Below are 15595 nucleotides of genomic sequence, written 5' to 3' on the forward strand. Positions count from 1 at the left end.
GGGTGATGGTAGTGGTGGGAAGTGAGGAGGTGGGGCATCAAGAAACAGAGCCCCTTCTTCTGACCCCTGGGGGAATGAATGGCACCCCTCCATTCTTACCACCTCCTACTCCGCTCCAATTCATTCCTGCTACCCTCCGGCTCCCCCCCCCCCCACCTCACCTCCCTCCTTCCCGAAGGGGAGGTTTTGAGGTCACACCCAGAGCAAGCGCGAGGAAGCAAGGAGCTGTTTATTTCATTGGCAGTTGTTTTCATTTGGGTGGGGGTACCCTGGGCATGTAGTGGCAGCGGAAGGGAGGGGGCAGTGATGTTGAGCAGACAGAGCACTGAGTGACAGCCACCAAGCTGATGAGAAGCAGGAGGAGGTGCCGGGACGGGCGGCGGTGCCAGTGGGCGCCCCGCTCCCCTCCCCTCGCCCGGCCCTGTGGTTAGCTATTTTGTGCTGCAGAGGGAAAGAGCCATGCCTGCCAGGGCCTCCAGGGCCAGAGCCAAGGCCAGAGAACCAGAACCTCCCTCTGGGAACCAAGAGCGGGCTGTTCTTTAGGAACTCCTCAATCTGCATAATCTCTGATACAGACAATTGAGATTTTCTCTCGTGAAATAAAAACAGTTTAGAAGGGGGCTTCCCTGGTGGCGCAGTGGTTAAGAATCCGCCTGCCAGTGCAGGGCACACGGGTTCGAGCCCTGGTCTGGGAAGATCCCACATGCCGCGGAGCAACTGGGCCCGTGAGCCACAACTACTGAGCCTGAGCGTCTGGAGCCTGTGCTCCGCAACAAGAGAGGCCGCGATAGTGAGAGGCCCGCGCACCGCGATGAAGAGGGGCCCCCGCTCGCCGCAGCTAGAGAAAGCCCTCGCACGGAAACGAAGACCCAACACCGCCAAAAAATAAATTAATTAAATTAAATTTTTTTTTAAAAAAACAGTTTAGAAAACTGTAAATATTACAGATCAAAAGGGCAATGGATATAAAAACAGAAGCTTCAAGAAAAGCTCCCCTCACATGCTTCCAGTCGCATTTCTACCCCTAGCAGGCCCCACCTCTTTAGAAATTCTGGGCGGTCACTACCCAGATCAGCTTCCTCCTTCTCCTCCTAACACAGCTCCTCCTTCAGTGGCAATCACAGCCAACATTATCAGCGTTTGCTGTGTTCCAGGCACTGGGCAAAGGCTTTTACATACATAAGCTCTCTTAATCTTTAAAACGGCCCTGCAAAGTAGGTATTTTTATTATCTCCACTTTACAAATGAGGAAACTTGCCGTACAGTGAGTTTAAATATTTTGCCGAGGGTCACACAACTAGGAAGTGGCATTTCTCCCAAAAGTCAATCCTGGACACAAACACTCCTCCATCCATGTGTCCCTCATGTTTCCACAGGTGCCTTGTAAAGACTTCTCTCCTACACTAAGGGTGCTGTATTTGAGTTATCTGTTACACATCCGCTTCCCCTGGAGGCTGCTTGCTTCATATTTCTTACTCATATTTGCATTTCCTGCATATACTGGGTCCTCAGTAAACATTAGCTGAGGGAGGTAATAGACCCATACATCCCAAACTACAGTCACACCAAGCCCCTAACCATTCTCAGAACACACCTTACTCTTTCTTGCTCTTGTCTCAGCCTACAGTGACTTTGTCCATCTGGTAGACTCCTACTTGTCCCGCAAGGCCACCCCTCACCTGTCACCTTCTCTGTGAAGGTTTCCCCAACTGTCCAAACAGAATCCACTGCTTCTCCTCTAGGATCCTCTGACACCTGCAAACACCTCAACTAGAGCCCACCCCTAGGCTATCAGGGGGCTGTGTTTGTGCACACATCCATCTTCACCGTTGTCTGGGGGCTGTTCTACTTCTCTCTGCATCCCCAATGCCTAAGGAGCCCAGGAGGTGTGTGTTGAACAAATGAGAGAGTACATCGGAGGATGGGAGCAGGAGGTGTATACACCCTTGTCAGTTTCCGCAAGGAACAGGCATGGCAGAGGCCTTTGCTGCCCCTCCAGCCCACACTGCCTAGGAGACTGGCGTTAGATGGGTCCCTGGCTGACATGATGGGTAAAGTAGCCAGCCCTCCTGCTTTCCTTTCGATCCCCCTCTACCCATGCTGGATCTGGGATGGTAGATCCCATGATGGGGCATGGAGTTACTCCCCTTGGAGGAAGGAGTTGTGACTCAGTCCGCCAAGGGTCGGGGCCTGAAGGACCTACTTTCTGGGACCCTGAACTTGGGAGCCAGGCCCTGACATGCCTCAGCCTCTTCCCTGCCCCACCATCATAGACACATTGAACATCAGGCTGGCAGGGATCTCAGAGACCATGAGGTCCAGAGAATCAAAGGCCCAAGGGAATTGGGAAGGGATGTGCCCAGTGGCACAAATGTCTGATGATCTTGGGCTCCTCCAGGCATAGCTCCTTCAGTCCCATGCTCTGGCGTCCACCAGGCCCTCATCACCTCCCACCTGGACTGTTGCAGTAACTTGTCTCTCTTCCACCAATACATCCCCCACACAGCCAGCAACATGATCCAAATATCAAAGGTAATCTAAAAACCCTTCAGTCGGGCTTCCCTCGTGGCACAGAGCCCATGCTCCACAACAGGAGAAGCCACTGCAGTGAGAAACCTGCACGCAGCAACAAAGACCCAATGCAGCCAAAAGTAAATAAATAAATAAGTAAATAACCTTCAATCCATCAGCCATGGAACCAAGTCCTAAATCTTACATGGTGTATAAGACCACAGGGATCTGGTCCCTTTCCACTTTAACTGCAGCCTTTGACACCACCCCTTCTGCTCTACTGTCTAGGAGAAGCCAAGCCTTCTCATGCTCCCTTGACCCTGCACATACTCTGCTGCTTCACCTGATGAACTGAGCCTTAAAGACCCAGCTCAAATGCTACTCCTTGGTAAAGCCTTCCTTAATATCTTGGAAAAGTTAGTGTATCTGGTAGGAATGCTCTCAGTTAAAAGCAACAGAAAACCCAAGCCAAGGAATTTTTGTGACCCTAGGTTGCCATCAGAATCTCTTAAGGATCTTTAAAAAGTCCCATCACTGTACACATGCCAGATCAATGTAATCAGAATCTCTGAGGTGGACCCAGGCATCCGTAATTTTCAAAACCTCCCATATTAGAATGTGCAGCCAAGTTGAGAAGCACTGAATGAAGCAGGAGATTATTTTTCTCACATAGTGAGTCCAGAGGTAGGCGGTTGCCTGTGTCGGTTGAGCAGCTCAGCAATATCCAGGCCAAGGTCTCAGTGATACTCTTCACCTTTCCTTTCGGCTTTGCTGCCTCAAGGTCACAAAAGACTGTAGTTGACCCTTCATGTTCAAAGCCTGAAGAAAGCTGTACGGCGAAGGGGAGGGCCCAAACCATCCTCTTTTATGAGCAAATCAAAGACTGTCCTAGAAACCCCTTTAGCAGACTTCTGTTTAGACGTCATTGATCACAGTGGACCACGCCCAGCTGCCAAGGTGACTGGGAAAGTGGACGAGATTTCTGACAAACTGAGAGGACCAATCAGCTCTGTCATGAGGGACGGAGCACATTGCTACTCCCAGAACAGTGTGTGTTATCAAGGAAGGAGCTTAGGAATGGATGCTGAAGGGTGGCAGAATACACCACCCCAGAGGCTTCCCTGGAGGCGCAGTGGTTAAGAAGCCGGCTGCCAATGCAGGGGACACGGGTTTGAGCCCTGGTCGGGGAAGATCCCACACCCCGCGGAGCAACTAAACCCGTGCGCTACAACTACTGAAGCCTACGCACCTAGAGCCCGTGCTCCGCAACAAGAGAAGCCACCGCAGTGAGAAGCCCGCGCGCAGCAACAAAGACCCAACGCAGCCAAAAATAAAATAAATTTATAAAAAAAAATACACCACTTCAAAATATGCCACTTGGGCTTAAGGATTATTTTGAGCAGATGCAAGAAGAGAATTCTAGTCTCTCCTTTTCTTCCAGAAAACAGGAGACCAAACCCCCATGTGAAAGATGCCCTCCCTGTATGGGGAGAAAAGAAACATTCTTCAATGGAGAATCAAAGCCAAGAGAATTCTGTACAAACAGGCCTTGTTAAAATAGTTTTTCCCTTCCTTTAAGCTCCCCGTATATTTTAGTCACTTCACTACAATCACTGCTCTTTATTCAACCTAGTATAAAAGTATTAATGTTTTACCACTTCCCTAGGTCTTCATTTCCTTATGAGGGCTCCCGTGTCATTTATATAAATTTTAAAAAAAAATTTTTTTTCATTGAAGTATAGTTGTTTTTTTTTTTTTTTGGCCGCGCCACACACCTTGCAGGATCTTAGTTCCCCCACCAGGGATGGAACCCGGGCCCCCTGCAGTGGAAACGCGGAGTCCTAACCACTGGACCTCCAGGGAAGTCCCATTGAAGTCAAGTTGATTTACAATGTTTCAGGTGCACAGCAAAGTGAATCAGTTACACACACACACGTATTCTTTACAGTAGGACCTTGTTGCTTATCTTTTTTTGTATATAGTAGTGTGTATCCGTTAATCCCAAATTCCCAATTTATCCCTCCCCCTCCAAGACATATAAATGTGTATGCTTTTCTACTGTTAATCTGTTTTATGGTTCTTTAATTCCCAGGCCCACCTGAAAAGCCCTAATTGAGTAGAGGTAAAAATGTCACCCCCCCACCCCCACCCCGACAACACCAGCAGATTCTGCCACAGTGACTTAACCTCTCTCTGGGCTTCACAGCTCTGGGCTTCACACATTGGTTCTGGCAGACATCACATTAAAGGCACTGTGCAGACGTGTGTCCACACGTCCATGTCTCCCTCTAGACTGGCAGTTCTTTTTTTTTTTTTTCTTTCAAAATGGCACCATCCTGTTTTATTTCAGCCCTCAAACGACATAAAGAGGTAACAACTTCTAATGCCATGCAACTAACAATAAAGGAACGAAAAAAATATTTTATTTTATTTTTTTATTGGAGTGTAATTGCTTTACAATGTTGTGTTAGTTTCTGCTGTAGAACAAAATGAATCAGCTATATATATATATATATATATATATATATATATATATATATATCCCCTCCCTCTTGGACCTCCCTCCTCCCATCCCACCCCTCTAGGTCATCACAGAACATCGAGCTGAGCTCCCTGTGCTATACAGCAGCTTCCCACTAGCTATCTGTTTTACACATGGTAGTGTATATATGTCAATGCTACTCTCTCAGTTAGTCTCAGTTCGTCTCATCTGCATCTCTTTTCCTGCCCTGCAAATAGGTTCATCGGTACCATTTTTCTAGAATCCATATATATGCATTAATATATGATATTTGTTTTTCTCTTTCTGACTTAGCGCACTCTGTATGACAGACTCTAGATTCATCCACATCACTACAAATGACCCAACTTCGTTCCTTTTTATGGCTGAGTAATAAGGGAACGAAAAAAATATTAACAACAAAAACACAGTCTTTGAAAGGTTGCTCACAGCAGTAGGTTGGCAGCATTGGCAAGTATTTCTGGCCAATGGCTTCCAACAAGAGGGGTCTGAACGAACCCCCTCAACTCAGCAAAAGAGCTCCCACATTTTCCCTCAATAGTTTACACACTCTGCGTCACGCGTGCCACACCACTACACTCACCAGACTTTTGTAATTCACATCTTAAAACATGTAACTACGTGTTGTGCGTAATCGCAACAAAAACTGAAAACAAAACAGTGTGGCAGAAAAGTAAACGAACCCCAATGTTTCCAGTAAGGCATCAGGGAATCACTGCTGGCTGCGCCCTTCATTTCACCAGTTTAAAGAAAAGTTTGATTTACATCTCTCAGCAAACCCAACATTCAGAAGCTTAACCAGCAGCCTCAAGTTAAAAGTTTAAAAGACAGTCCTCCCAGGGTGAGAGAGTGTCATGGACATATATACACTACCAAATGTAAAATAGATGGCTAGTGGGAGGCAGCCGCATGGCGCAGGGAGATCAGCTGGGTGCTTTGTGACCGCCTGGGGGGGTGGGATGGGGAGGGAGGGAGGGAGGGAGATGCGGGAGGGAGGAGATATGGGAACGTGTGTATATGTGTAGCTGATTCACTTTGTTATAAAGCAGAAACTAACACACCACTGTGAAGCAATTATACTTCAATAAAGATGTTTAAAAAAAAAAAAGAAATGAAGGCCCAACACAGCCAAAAAAATTAATTAATTAATTAATTAATTTTTAAAAAAAAAGACAGTCCTCCTTTCTTTTGGTAAATGGTTCATATACAACATGAAATCAAGTTTTACTTTATAAAAAAAACTGAGTATTTTTAACAGCAAAAATATATATGTTTGTATTTCTCTTTTAAAAAGACATTTAATAACAATAATTCAGAAGACAGGATTTAACCCTCAACCCCCCACCCTGCCAAGCTGTCTACATGGTACAGATACATTAAGGCAAAGGCTCCTGGAGAGGCATGTCCGCCTCGGCGGTGGGCTGGGGACATGAGGGGAACACATTCCGCTCCTGCAGGGCCAGTTTAGAAAGGCTTCTCCCTCATGTTCACCGAGCCGTCCTGCATCCCGAAGTAGACTGTCTCCGCCATGCTGATGAACAGGCCCATGTCCACCACACCTGGGATCATTTTGATAGCTGTGTTCACTTCACTCCATTTGTGGACCCCGTCAAACTTCCAGTCCAGGATAAAATTCCCATTACAGTAAGTCCCCTACGTACGAACCTTCAATTTGCGAACTTTCAAAGACGCAAACGTGCGTTCACATGTCCAATCACGCAAGTTAGTTCATGTGTCTGGCGTACATTGTCACATGCGTGCATCCTCTGCAAGTTGTTGTGCTTTTGTGTACTTTACTGTACAGTACTGTTCATAAATATTTATTAAAATTCAAAGTTGGAGAATTCCCTGCTGGTCCAGTGGTTAGGGCTCTGCGCTTCCACTGCAGGGGACACGGGTTCAATCCCTGGTGGGGGAACCAAGATCCCACATGCTGTGCAGCATGGCCAATAAATAAAATAGGCTTTAAAAAAAATTTAAAGTTGTTTCCTCTCCTATCCCATGAGCATCCATCCAGCTGCCTGTCAACTGTTAAGATGCATGACTGCTGTCATAAATGCCCTTGAAATCTTCAGGGTAACACATTTGCCTTTGCTTAAAGCTTCTTGCTCCCTTGCGCTGTAGCCAGTACCTCTCTTGACACCTTTATATAAAAGATCTCCAAAATTTGCACCCCAAGCAAGCCATCCATGGATAAAAACATGTACCCAGGATCAAAAAGTTGGCCCGGACAGGTCAAGGATTCAAGTCCACCCCTTCAACTTTCAGCTTAGTGCCTACATAGTACTTAACTTCCTGCATAGTGCCTGTTTGCCCATGGATACAGCATTAAGCTTGTGCTTTAAGACCCCAGCAGCGGTTCTCATCCCTTTGGTACACAACTGTCCACCAGAAGCCATCTAAAGCCACATTGCATTCATGCCTGGCACCCATGGCTGGCACCGTTCCGAAAGCCGCCTCGTACCTTCTAAAGTACTGTACAGTACTGTTGCTGTGCAACATGAAGAGCTTACTAATGAAGACCTGGTGGAATTGGAGGCCCAGAGAAAGGACAAAGAGAGACAAGAGGAAGAAGTAACTAAAGAACCGAAGAGATTCAGGATGCAAGAAATGGCAAGGGGATTTTCTTTATTTGAAGAGGCACTGTTAGTTTTTGAAGCACAGGACCTGAACGTAGAAAGGTTCACGAAGGTTGCAGCTGCCGTTCAGGATGCAATCTAGTGCTACCATGTCATCTATGATGAGAAAAAAAGAGCTACTACCCAGACATCACTGGATCATTTTTTCAAGAGGGTAGATAGAATTGAATCCAGCAAGGAACCAGAACCTGTGCCATCGACATCAGGCATGAGTGAAATTTCACCTTGCCCTCCGTCTCCTACTGCTGACGATCCTTCAGCTCTACCATCTCCCACCTCCTCTCCCTCCTCCAGTCAGTAACTCTTCTGGCCTGTTCACTCAATGCCAGCCCCTGTACGCCAGCTGTTGTACTGTACTACTGTACTTTTCAAGGTACTGTACTGTAAGATTAAAAATGTTTTCTTTATTCTTTGTGTTTGTTTTTTATGTATTATTTGTATGAAAGTATTATAAACCTATTACAGCACAGTACTATATAGCCGATTGTGTTAATTGGTACCTAAGCTAACTTTGTTGGACTTATGAACAAATTGGACATATGAATGAGTTCTCAGAACGCAACTCATTTGTATGTAGGGGACTCACTGTTATCCATCAAGAAGGGATCTGCCTTGTTGATGGCCATTCGAAGTTCAATCACACCCCCAAACTTCTGGGTCACAGCTCGGCTCACTGGGACATAGGCCATCGGGATGACCTTGATGGGGGTTCCCCTTGTGCCACTGATTCCCCGAGGTTCTTTGAATCTTTCCTGAAATCTCTGATCACGATGAAGCAACTGGCATTGCCAGCCACAATTTTCTCCTGGGTCAGGCAGTCTCTACTGCCCTCGATGAGATTGAGATCAACATCTACCTCATCAGCACCATCGATGGTGAGGTCAGTCTCTGGGTGTCGGTCCACGCCACCGAGAGTTCAGCCATACTGCAGGATGAGCTGACGGGCCTGGAAGGAAGTGGGAATACAGACGGGGTTCAGATTCTCTTGTTTCACTCTTTCAGCTATTCCCTGCACAGCGTGGACAACTGTAGAACCACTCCCAGTTCCCAGCACTTGGTTATTCCTCACGTGGTTCTCCACCGCTGCGCGGCCCGCCAGCTTCTTGGCCTCCTCAGCCTTGGACATGATGGAGGGGGCCAGGCAGGTGCTGTTAGCATCTCCGCCGCCAGTACTTGTCTAGACCGGCAGTTCTTAACTCAGGCTGCACATTAGAAATACCTGGGGAGCTTTTAAAAATACACCAGCGCCTAGACCCCATCCACAGAGATTTTAACTAAATTGGTCCAGGTAAACCCAAGCATGACTAATTCTAGAAGCTCCCCCAAGTGATTCTAATGTGCAGGCTGGGTGAACCACTGGGTTAACCACAACCGTCTGAGACCCTCAGAACAGGGGCTGAATCTTGAGCACAGTACTACTTATAACATGGGGCTCACAGGAAACCCTCACTGAACGAATGAATGAATGAATGAATGGCAAGGAAGAACTTCTGCTCCAACCTTGTCAACCCCCAGTCTGCACTGTGCACCGTCCTGAGTGTGGTTCCTCCCTCCTCTCTGTTCTCCCTTCTCTACTGAGCACTGCACTTAACCACCCTCAGTGGACCACGTCCATGAGCCAGCTGGACCCTCCTAGGTGAGCAGACTTCCCACTTCTCCAGCAGCTGCTGTGCTGGACACCCCAGTCCCACTCTTCCCTGGTAGCTGGCCTAGTCGGAGAAGGAGATAACTCACTTCTTGTGCCTTAGTTAAAGCCCCTGCCCAGTGTGATGGGAGAGCAGTGGGAGGGGTAGGCTTCCATGTGCTTCCTCTTCCGCATTCAGGCCCAGTCCCGAAATGGACTCCCAAGTATTCAGTGGCAGAGTGCCTGGCCTAACTAACAAGCAACCACAGACAAAATGTTCACTTCTGCCCAGGTGTAAAAACTATGTCTTATCTGATTCCTTGGACAAATGGGAGTCTGAGAAATGACCCTGTTGATGTCACCAGAATGAGTCAGTGGTAAATACATGCCCAGAGATAACATCATCCAATATCCTACCCTCTGAGTCTGGCTTCCATCACGCGTCTGAAACTGCTCGTTCAAAGGTCACCTACAGGGCCAGCTTCAGGGGCCTGCGACCTGTGCCTCACGCCCTGCATTCAGAAGGGCCCTGCACCTGGTTTTATGATGTGTGTTGTTGCCGTCTTGAATTCTTAACAGTTTTGAACAAAGGATTCCCACATTTTCATTTTGCACTGGGCCCTCACTTCTGTTGTCCGATCCTGGTCACCCATAGTCTCTTACAAAATCCAGCAAGGTTTTCCTTCTCAGAAAGGTCTCCACAGCATATGACCTCAGTCTCCTTTGTGCAAATCTCTGTGACACCCAGGCTTCTGTTCCCTTCCCTTACATTAAGAAAGGGTGGTGTGATAGGTTGGCATGGCTGCAAATGATGGTAGGGATCAAGAAGCCCTGGGGAATAAGTCGTACAAGCCCTCCTTGGCTCCCAGGCATGAAGGAGAGTTAACAGTACCAACTTGGGAGCTCAAGGCCCCAGCAAACTAAAAGAATCTGAGTCAGCTCCAATCCAGAACAGAAAATCAGCGTGAAAACTTGTAGATGACCGTATTGGACTTCAGAAACCTTGAAGAACCCCTTCCAACTCCTTGAGGGGCCATCTACCAACAGTGCAGAGAACTAACGCAGTGCCCCCTGCCAGGCAAGGAGGTCGGGCACCCTGCGAGGAGCCAGGAGATGAGGTCCTCTGGAGAGAGAGAGACAAGTTTTCCAAGGAAAAGGCTGAGGAAAGTTTGTTCACCATGGAAGACGGTGCACGGTAGGAGGGCAGAAGGGAGGTATGGAGCTGAAGGGAGATGAGTTCAGGAGACAGTGGATGTGGGAGGGGGCCCACCCCGGTTCTTCCTCCCAGGCCTGCCAAGCAGGGACCCTTCTGCTCAGCCAGGCTCTGGGCAGAGGGCAGAGGTTCTAAGAGGCAGAGTCTCAGCCCCGGCTGGGAGAGGAAGGATGGAGGATAGCATGTCAAGGCCGTGGAAGGGGAGCCTGAGGCAGGGAATGGAATTGGGGCCCAGTCTTCCCAAGGCAGAGTTCATCAGGGTCCGGGATCTGCCCTCTCTTGGCATCGCCTGGCCAGGCCATGGCTCAGGTATCTGACACCTGGGGCCTGGAGTCACATGCCAGGAAACCCAACACTCTTGGGCCCCAGCCCCCAACTTCCAGCAGCTACAAGCGAGCGAGCAAGGCTTCTGGAGGAGGAAGCGGGTCTCCAGAGCCGAGCAGCAGGGAGGCTACTTCCGGGGAGAGGGCAGCACAGGAGAAGGCTCTCCCACCAACAGGGGTGAGAGGCTGGGAGGAGGAGGGAGAGGACAGGGAGGAAGAGTGGGGCGGAGAGGACAAAGCCGGGATGGGCAGAGGGGCGGACGTTGCAGGAGAAAGGGTGAACGGGTACAGAAGCTGGGGCCTGAATCACCTAGCCTAGCTGGATGCTGCAAAGCCCTGTTGCTAATCGGGCCCTCTGGTGCCTACCTGGCCCACCTGGCAGCCATCCAGGTAGGCCGGCTGGAAAAGCCTGTATTCCAATGAAGGAAATCAATGCATGAGCAGAAGCAGACACTGAGAAGCCCCCAGACCCAGAATGACCAGTAGGGCTTTGGACCAAGAGATTTCATAGATTAGCTTTCCAGAATCAAAGAGACCCTAGAAGAGTCTCAGGCCCAGGGGACCCTCTACCCAAAGGGCCCAATAAGGAGTCTTGGACCCCAAAGAAGCATAAAAGCCACCCAGGCCTGAGAGACCCCCCAAAGGAGAGGCCCCGGCCCAAAAGGAATCCACAGGGGGACTTCAGGAAGAGAATGCTGGCCGTGGGAATGGAATTCTCTTGACTCATTCTTCATTTATGGGGCTTTTTCTTCCCCAGATCCTGCTCCACTCCAGGACTATGCCAATCTGTGGCCATGCTCCCACCAGCTGGTCACCTCCTGTCCCTGCTGCTGGTGATAGGCGCAGGGGGTACAGTGCCCAGCCCCCGGCTGGCTTCCCAGGGCTGCTACGTGGCAGAAGAAGCTGGGGAGCGGACGTTCCGCTGCAGCCGGGCAGGCCTGAGGGCTGTGCCCACCGGCATCCCTAACGACACCCGCAAGCTCTACCTGGATGCCAACCGGCTGGCGTCCGTGCCGGCTGGGGCCTTCCAGCACCTGCCTGTCCTGGAGGAGCTAGATCTATCCCATAATGTCCTTGCCCACCTCTCAGGGGCCGCCTTCCAGGGCCTGGCGGGCACGCTGCGCCACCTCGACCTCTCTGCCAACCGGCTGGCCTCGGTGCCCGTGGAGGCCTTTGTGGGGCTGCAGATCCAAGTGAACCTGTCTGCCAACCCGTGGCGCTGCGACTGTGCCCTCCAGGAGGTGCTCCGGCGGGTGAGGCTGGCACCGGGCACTGGGACGGGCATCGTCTGTGGCCCGGGAGCCCGATCAGACCTCGTGGGGCAGGAGTTCCTGCCGCGGGTCGGGGAGGAAGAGCTGTGTGGCACAGGGCGGGGCGGGGCCCGGCACAGCACCGATGTGGCCCTGCTGGTCACCATGGGGGGCTGGCTGGTGCTGGTGGTGGCTTATCTGGCCCAGTACGTGTGGCAGAACCGGGATGAGACCCGACGTCCCCTCAAGCGGGCCCCCGCGCTGCCTGCGCACTCTGAGGACTCCTCTACCCTCAGCACGGTGGTCTGATGACCAGGGCTCCTCTTCCGGCCCTGCACCCCACACCCCTGCTCCTATGCCCTCTCCTCTCCTCCGACCCCCTCTGCCTCCTCTGCAGCCCCTTCCCATCCCCCAATTCCACGTCCTTCCTCCTCTGTCTCCCCGAAACACCTGATCTCTCTCACTCCACCAACACCATCTTTGGTGCCTGGGAGTTTTGATGCCGACTCTGGGCCTGGATTGTGCTAGACTCAGAAACCCAGAGCTTCTGAGTCCACAGTGATGGGGGGACCACAGAACAGAGAATGATGGTAGATGGTCACGTATGCCAACTTGGAGGTAGGAGCAGGCAGCTTGAGAGCGTGGCAGAGGTGATCTCAAGGGCTGTGCCGTATGGATGTTTGAACTGACTCTGCAAGAATGAGGGGGGCTTTGGGCAGAAGAGGGAGGCCCCCAGCTGAAAGATGGTGGACCAAGACGAAGAAGATGTAAAACAACTTGGAATGTCTGGGCAGCGGCAAGACATACCTGGGGGCTGGAGAAGAGGGCACATAGAGGGGCGAGGGGATGGTGGGACCAAGCTGGCAGTGATGTCAGAAAGGACCCCGTGGGCTCCTCCTCTCTTCTCCCGCCGCCTCTGCCGAAAAGCTCCCCTCCCCGCCCCTTGCCCCGTGCTTCTTGCCTCTCTCACGGCCCCAGGCTCCTCTCCCTGTACCTTCTATTGTGAGCCCCTGGCTTAGGGTTCCCTGCTTCCTTTTCCGGAGATTCCCTATCTCTTTGCTCTCTCATTTTTACCCAGAAGGGCTTCCTGAACCCTTTCCCTTGGGGGAGAAGAAGTTTCTGCTCTGCCTGAGCTGGGGATGGGTCACTAGAGAGCTGGAAGGGAGGTGGGGAGGTTTCCCATCCCCAGAACATCACTGGACAATTCAATAAAGCCCCTTTATTGATGCCCCGATCTCTTTCTTATCATTCAGTTTGCTGAACACGTGTGGCCCCGCAGTGAGGCGTGGGAGGGTGTTGAGATCTTCTCCGCCACCTCCACCACCCCTTTGGTGCGGGTGCCCCCGCTGGGCTGGATGCCAGCTCCTCTCTCCCATCCTACCTCCCAGCTCCTGACACCAGAGTCTGTCTGCCAGGCCTGCCAGGGCCTATGCATTAATGATGATGGAATGGAAGGATGGGGCATGGGAGGGGACACGGAGGGAGGACAACAAGGGAGGAGGGAAGGAGGCCAAAGCCCAGGCATCAGTCTCCAGCCTGCTCGGGGTGCGCAGGAAGTAAAGGAAGAGGGAACCGGTACTCTCTTAGCAGTCTGTCCCTTCTCTCAGCGGGAGTCTGGGCAGGGGGTAGGGAGAAACTGGAAGTGCCCGAAGTTAGTAAAAGAATTCCTGGGCAGAGGGGGAGGGCAGAGACCAGGTTGGCTGAAGGAGGGGGCCATATGAGACATCGCTATCACCAAATAGGCTTTTCAAGGGACCCAAAGGGGCCAACACTCCCTGTCCCTTGCCCCCGTGAGGGTGATTCATCATGTGGCTTCCATGGAGGAAACAGCCACTTAGGGAAAGCCCTCGGGAACCCTAGTAGAAACTGAAGATAAGAACCACTGAACCAGGGTTCCACCCAACTTATGGCAGAGCCTGGGGCAGACTAGGAGGCCACTCAAGGAGTGGCAAAGAGGAATCCGTCACCTCCCCTGGTCCCTCTGACCCATCCTGACTTCCCTGTCTCCTTTCCAGCCCTGCCCCCTCCTCTCACGATCCCCGAGGCTCTTCCCACCACCCCAACGCTGAGCTTCCTCACCTCATCCAGGAAACCTCAACTTGACTCATCTCAGAAGAACATGGGACAGCCCCCCATCTTCTTTTCTCAGGAGACATGGGCCTCCCTCTTCATTTCCAGAGGTGCTCAGGGATGGAGGAAAGAATTTGGATGTGGGACGTTTCAGGCTGTACCTTTGACAGTCCACCCAGCCACATCCTGGCCTGGGCCTTAGAATCCTGGCCCCATCCCTATCAAACCCTCCATCAGTCCCTCCCCTGCCACTCTCAGAATCTGTCCCACTCTGCTCACCCACCCCCTTCTGGAATCAGGCTGGGACTCATCTCCCTAGGTTCTGGGAAATAGACTGTGGAGACCCATGGGGGTGGGAGGGTGGGGGTCGGGTGGGGCCCCGTGTCCCTATCGTTGATGCCCATACCTGGAGGCTCATTCAACTCCCTGTCATCCTGAGCAGCGGAGATAACATCTTTAAGGTCTGCAGAGAGTGGGCTCCCCTACCGTCACCCCTAACCCCAATGATCAGAGGTAAGTTCAGGATGGGAAAGGATCCAGGGAAGGAAGCTTTGCTTGGAGCCCAGATCAGGAGGGGTCCTGGAGCCCTGGATAATAAACGTCCCACCAGTTATCATTATGGCTCCCCTCTGGCTCCAATTTCTTTCCCTCTCTGGAGCTAGGACAGGAGGGAAAGGAGAGGGAGGCCAAGTGGGGCAGAAGATGGGGGGGCAGGGTGGGGAGGTGGCAGGCAGGTGCTTCACTGGCTCTCCTCCCCAGGGAGAGACCCCTTCACCCGAGCCAGTTGGGGTCTCTGAGTCAGAACTTGGTGCGAGGTGGGTGTCCAACGCAGTAACTTCTGCTCAGCCCATCACAGGAGACTGGACAAAGTGGGGCCGCCACAGACTCAGAGAAGCTCCTGCTAGGACAACAGTTACTGAACCCCTAAGCCCTACCATCAGCACCCTGGCCTCCGGGTTGTGCTTGTCCTCTGGGCAGGCAGGAAGGGGTGGCATAAGTGGTTTCAGCCCCATCCTTATCTCTGCCGGAGACCAGTGATCATAGGACCAGTGTTCCGAGACGCCACGTGGGCCCTGGCAAGGCAGCTGGATGGCCTCGCTTTTGTTGCCTGCTTCTGGCCCTTCTGCCTGGTACAGAGGAAAGGGGGACATGCTACGTCAAGACCAACCTCTCCCACCGGGATGTGCTGGAGCCAGGAACAAAGCTGCTTCCCTGGTGGCGCAGTGGTTAAGAATCCGCCTGCCAGTGCAGGAGACACAGGTTTGAGCCCTGGTCTGGGAAGATCCCACATGCCGCGGAGCAACTAAGCCCGTGCGCCACAACTACTGAGCCTGTGCTCTAGATCCTGTGAGCCACAACTACTGAGCCAGCGTGCTACAACTACTGAAGCCTGTGTGCCTAGAGCCCAAGCTCCGCCACGAGAGAAGCCACTGCAATGAGAAGC

General features: G+C 51.5%; 1 protein-coding gene and 1 pseudogene across 1 annotated transcript; one reads left to right on the top strand and one right to left on the bottom strand.

Moving 5' to 3' along the window:
• Positions 1 to 6496: 6496 nt before the first annotated feature.
• LOC132355556 (ribose-5-phosphate isomerase-like) lies at positions 6497 to 8812 on the bottom strand (annotated as a pseudogene).
• Positions 8813 to 11523: 2711 nt separating this feature from the next.
• Positions 11524 to 12390, top strand: LRRC3C (leucine rich repeat containing 3C). The gene is given in 1 exon segment (XM_059909033.1): positions 11524 to 12390. A coding segment is annotated over 1 exon segment (867 nt).
• Positions 12391 to 15595: the final 3205 nt, after the last annotated feature.

The sequence above is a fragment of the Balaenoptera ricei genome, chromosome 20 (assembly GCF_028023285.1).
Source record: "Balaenoptera ricei isolate mBalRic1 chromosome 20, mBalRic1.hap2, whole genome shotgun sequence".
Classification (NCBI taxonomy): domain Eukaryota; kingdom Metazoa; phylum Chordata; class Mammalia; order Artiodactyla; family Balaenopteridae; genus Balaenoptera; species Balaenoptera ricei.